Raw genomic sequence first — 5,704 nt, 5'->3', positions numbered from 1 at the left:
TTTCCAGTCCCCATCCCGCCATTCCATCCTTTCCTCATCATCCTGTTACCCTAATCCCCATCCCATCCTACCCCAATCCTCCATTATCCCATCCCACCATCCCATTTCCATCATTCCCATCCCAGTATCCCATCCCTTTCCATCCTATCCCATTTCCCCAGTCCCGTTCTACCATCCCATCCTGATACCACTATCCCATCCCACTGTCCTGTCCTTATTCTCACTCCTGTCCCACCATCCCATCCCCATCAATCCATTCCAACCACTCCTGTTCCTGCCATCCCCTTTCCCATCCCGTCCCACCCATCACCCCATCCTGCCATCCCGTTCCATCTCCTGACCTTCATCCTATACCCCCATTCCCACCATCCCAATCCCACCTGTCCCATCTTTCCCCGCCATTCCCATCCTTGTGTCCATGATCCCAACCTCCCTTCCCACCCTGCAGCCGAGCTGTCGACACGGTTCTCCGCGGAGGTGCCGCTGGTGTCCATGGCGGTGCCGAGGGGGACCAACCTGCTCCTCTGGAGCCTGGGAATGGCACTGGTGGTGGGCACGGCCATGATCCGGCTGGTACCAGGGCTGGCGCTGCTGGCGCTGCTGGAGCTGCCCCTCGGGATCACCGCCCAGCGCATCCACAGTGCCCGGAGACGGGTCTGGAACGCGGGACGGGATGGGCGGGAAGGGGGTAACGGGGTGGGAATGGCAGGGTGGGGTGGAGAGCAGGGAATGGGATGGTGGGGATGGGAATGGGATGGTGGGGATGGGAATGGTGGGATGGGGTGAGATGGGATGGGATGAACGGGATGGTGGGGATGGGATGGGATGGGATGGGATGGGATGGGATGGAGAGCAGGGGAATGGGATGGTGGGGATGGAAACGGTGGGATGGGGTGAGGTGGGGTGGGATGGGATGGGATGGGATGGAGAGCAGGGGAATGGGATGGTGGGGATGGGAATGGTGGGATGGGGTGAGGTGGGGTGGGATGAATGGGATGGTGGGGATGGGAATGGTGGGATGGGGGGAGGTGGGATGGGATGGAGAGCAAGGGAACGGGATGGTAGGGATGGGAATTGTGGGATGGGATGAGATGGGATGGGATGAACGGGATGGTGGGGATGGGAACAGTGGGATGGGGTGAGGTGGGATGGGATGGAAATGGGGTGTATGGGATGGGGATGATGGGAATGCTGGGGACGGGATGGGATGGGATGGGATGGGATGGGATGGGATGGGATGGATGGGATGGGATGGGATGGGATGGGATGGGATGGGATGGGATGGGATGGGATGGGATGGGATGGGATGGGATGGGATGGGATGGGATGGGATGGGATGGGATGGGATGGGATGGGATGGGATGGGATGGGATGGCTGGATGGGGATCAGAGAGATGGGAGTGGGGAAGGTGACCAGAGGAATGGGATGTTGGGAATGTGAATGGTGGGGATGGGACAGTGGGAATGGGGACTGTGGGAGGGGGACTGGGAGATGGGATGGGATGGGATGGGATGGGATGTGGATGGTGGGCCAGGAGGGTAGTCTGGGAAAGCTGGGAATCCCTTCGTGGCTCCGTAGGCTCTGCAGCGCTCCATGCTGGAAGCATCCGCCCGGACGGCCTCGGGGGTGCAGGAATCTGTCACTGCCATGGAGACGATCCGGATCTTCTCGGCAGAGGAGGAGGAGGAGGAGCAGCACAGCCGGAACCTGGACGAGGAGCTGAGGCTGAAGGAGCGGATGGAGCTGGAGCTGGCAGGATTCACCCTCATCCAGAGGGTCAGGGGAAAACGGGAGTGGCAACACCGGGAATGGGGACATCGCTGGAATGGGGGCACTGGGAGCAGGGTGGGGACACTGGGATGGGGACATCGGGATCAGGGATGGGGACACCGGGAATGGGAATGAGAAGACCAGAACAGGTACACTGGGATCAAGGATGGGGATACCAGGAATGGGAGTGGGAAGATCAGAACAGGCACACTGGGATCAGGGATGGGGACACTGGGAATGGGAATGCCAACACCAGCAGCAGGATGGGGACTTTGGGACAAGGGATGGGAACACCAGAATCAGGAATAGGGACACCAGGAAAGGAAGTGGGGGGAGTGGGGACAGGGATTGGGATACTAAGAGCAGTTGCAGAGACAATAGGAATGGGGACACCAGGATCGGGCTGGGGACACTGGGACTGGGATGGGGACACCGGGACTGGGATGGGGACACCGGGACTGGGATGGGGACACCAGGAGCGGGAATGGGGACACCAGGAGTGGGAATAGGGACACTGGGATTTGGATGGGGACACCAGGAGCAGGAATGGGGACACCAGGAGCGGGAATGGGGACACCAGGAAAGGAAGTGGGGGGAGTGGGGACAGGGAGGGGGATACCAAGAGGAGTTATGGAGACAATGGGAATGGGGACACCAGGAGCGGGAATGGGGACACCGGGACTGGGCTGGGGACACTGGGACTGGGCTGGGGACACCAGGACTGGGATGGGAACACCAGTATCCATGTTCCCACCTGGAGATGCTCAAGCTGGCCATCCGGGTCCTGGTGCTCTTCCAGAGCCACCAGCAGCTCCGAGATGGATCCATCACTCCTGGTGTGCTCGTCACCTTCCTGCTGTACCGGGACACAGTCGGCGGCCACGTCAAGGTGATCCCGCAGGATCCATGTGTCTGTCCATCCATTCCCCATTCCCAATCCCTACCAGTGTCACCCCCTGCCCTCCCCTTCCCCCAGGTGCTGCTCTCTGGCTTCAACGAGTTCACCACCAACGTGGCTGCCGGGCAGAAAATCTGGGAATACCTGGATCGGAAACCCTCCAGGCACATCGGGGGGACACTGGAGCCCCCCCAGCTCCTGGGCCATGTCGCCTTCCAGAGGGTCTCCTTCGCCTATCCCGGAAATCCTGAGCACCCCGTGCTGAGGGTGGGTCTGGGGTGGGGAGGGTGGGGATTCCCAGGGGTGGGAATTGCGGTGTCAGCCATCTCCATCCCACAGGATGTGTCCTTGGAGGCGTATCCTGGGGAGGGTGGGGATTCCCAGGGGTGGGAATTGCGGTGTCAGCTGTCCCCTATCCTGCAGGATGTGTCCTTGGTGGCCTATCTTGGGGGGCAGTGGGCATTCCCAGGGGTGGGAATTGCAGTGTCAGCCATTCCTGATCCCACAGGACGTGTCCCTGGAGCTGCATCCCGGGGAGGTGACGGCACTGGCGGGGCCCAATGGGAGCGGGAAGAGCACAGCCGTGGCGCTGCTGGAGCGGCTGCGGGATCCCGGGAGCGGGGAGGTGCTGCTGGACGGGATCCCCTTGCGGGAATACGAGCACCAGTACCTGCACCGGCAGGTGGGGGCAGCAGGGATGGGATGGGAACGCAGGGAATAGGGTGGGATGGAATGGGATGGGGTGGAGATGGCGGGGATGGGCATGGGGGGTGAAGTGGAATTGGGAACTAGGAGACAGGGATGGGGGCACTGGGAAAAGGGATGGGGACACCAGGGACGGGGTGGGGACACTGAGGTGGCATGGGGACACTGAGGTGGGATAGGGACACTAAGGTGGGATAGGGGCCCTTGTGACACTGTGGAACCTCATGGAACCAAAGGAACCCTGGGAAACTGTGGAACCTCATGGGGTCATCAGGGCAACTGGGATGCTGTGGAACCTCATGGAATAAAAGGGTTTAATTGTGACACTGTGGGGACTCCTGGAACCAAAGGGACCCTGGACCTGTGACTGATGGACACTCGAGGACCATTATCCTGATGGAATCTGGACTCCAGTGGGCACACACACAGGATCAGTTCCCCATGAATATTTCCCACATTCTGAACTACTTTGTCATTGTATAAGTTTGTGATTTTAGCTTCTCTAATAACCTTGGATGTTCGAGTGTATCCTCAGCAAACAGAAAACCGGGTGTATGTCCAGATGTAAGCAGAAGTGGGAAGGACTTTTGTCTCCCAACATGGCTGTGGAAGCTCTGGGAGGAGACTCCCAAATTCCCTGTGTGGGAATAAAACAGCTCTGGACACAGAGGAACCGTCTTGGACAGTGCAGTGAACAATAAATCTGCTGCAGGTAAAGTTGAAACACAATAAGATTCTCTAAAGTGAAAATCATGAAATATTTTTTTATATTTATAGGACAATGTTTCTAGTATTGCAGCATGGTTATTTACTCCTGGATTAGCCAGTTGTCCTAACAGAGCCTTGCAACTAACAGTGATAAAAGAAAGCAAAGAGACCAAAGTCCCTTTTCCCAAGGGCCACTCCAATAGAACACACCCAGAGCAAACACCACGTGAGCCTTGGAAGAGAAGCTCACCCCGAAAGCCAACGCAGGCTGTGACACTGAGAACAAACAGCAGGAACTGCTGGATTTGTTCTCCGTTTCCCACTCATTCCAATGAAAGCATTCAAATGATGGGACTTCCAACAGCAAACATATTGTCCAGTGGTCTCCCTCCAGCTGGACTGATGCTCATTTTAGAAGGAAAAGAAGCTCAAACTCTCACACATCCACAAATGCTCTTCCTGGTAGCTCCCCTGGGGTTAAGTGAGAGATCTGCCTGCTGTCTCCTTTGGTGGTTTATATCAATCTCCTCTCAATGCTTGTTTCTTTGGCTGGTTTTGATAGAATTGCTGTCATAGAATTGCTTTGATACACTGCACTGTACTACTTTATGCTATATTATACCCTACTAGTAGGTTTTTAGCCTTTCCCCCCTGTAGTAAATCATTCTGATTAAGATTTTTCATCTGTTTTCACTTGTCGGTTCATTTGCCATAATAAATAATTCATTTTATATAAACAACTCTGATCTGCCATCATTAAAACCTGCAAGACAAAGTGATTTAATCACATCTCTGTAATTCCTTAAATTTACACCGTTGACACAGCCCGAGGCTAAGACTGGATCCAGCCACACTCAGGCTCCTCTCTGAGAAGGAATTTAGAAAGCCAGGGGATCCTTTCTGTACCTCGTGACCCAACAGCAGTTGAGCTTCTTTAAAGGCTTTGTCTTAAGCCTTCCACTCCCACCCAGGATACTCACACACTCACACACCCCCAGACCCTACAGTCCAGCCGCTCCAGTCGCTCAGTTGCCAGCACTGTTGACATGGGGGCTGTTTGATGCCCTGCTCCTCCTGCAGTTGCTGCACTCACACCCCCCCACTCACCAGCTCATCAGAGAGACATTGGCTCACACAGGAGTTAGAGATTAAGTTTAATGAGAAGACAGAACAGACTGCACTGGTTGGGGTCCTCCCCTCAACTTCCCTCAAGCCCTGTGCTATCCAAAACTGCTCTTCCCCTGCATCCCAGAATGTGTCCAACACTCCAAGGCAACAATCCCCCTAGTTCAAATGGTGATCTGCTCTCAGTGCCTTAGGGTTTTCAAACCTGGACAACAGGGCTGATGGCTCTGCCAGGGCAGCCCTGGAAGGAGCTGGGACATGGTGTCCCTTTCTCAGGAGCCCATAATTTGGGTTGTCCCTTGCCACTGTTCCTCTGTGCTCTCTCTGTTTGGAGATGGATTCCTGGTGAGCTGATGGCTCTGCAGTGATGGAACAGCCAGGGCAGAGCATGAACTGCCCTGTCACTCCTCCTACCACTGTTAGGGCCCCATCTGGGTGTGCAGATGAGCTTCTTATCACTTAACCTGACATGAGCTGACAAGAGCATAAATCTCCCG

General features: G+C 56.0%; 1 protein-coding gene across 1 annotated transcript; it reads left to right on the top strand.

Annotated features, from left to right (window-relative positions):
* Nucleotides 1–444: 444 nt before the first annotated feature.
* Nucleotides 445–3,390, top strand: LOC126652339 (antigen peptide transporter 2-like; the record flags this gene model as incomplete). Its single annotated transcript, XM_050339079.1, has 5 exons — nt 445–654; nt 1,580–1,777; nt 2,532–2,660; nt 2,748–2,936; nt 3,178–3,390. Coding segments are annotated over 5 exons (939 nt in total), but the record flags the coding sequence as incomplete, so codon positions are not given.
* Between the last annotated feature and the right edge of the window lie 2,314 nt (nt 3,391–5,704).

Source organism: Myiozetetes cayanensis, unplaced genomic scaffold, assembly GCF_022539395.1.
Source record: "Myiozetetes cayanensis isolate MyiCay16 unplaced genomic scaffold, myiCay2020 scf775, whole genome shotgun sequence".
NCBI classification, from domain to species: Eukaryota; Metazoa; Chordata; class Aves; order Passeriformes; family Tyrannidae; genus Myiozetetes; species Myiozetetes cayanensis.
This window is presented reverse-complemented; position numbering and strand designations above follow the sequence as displayed.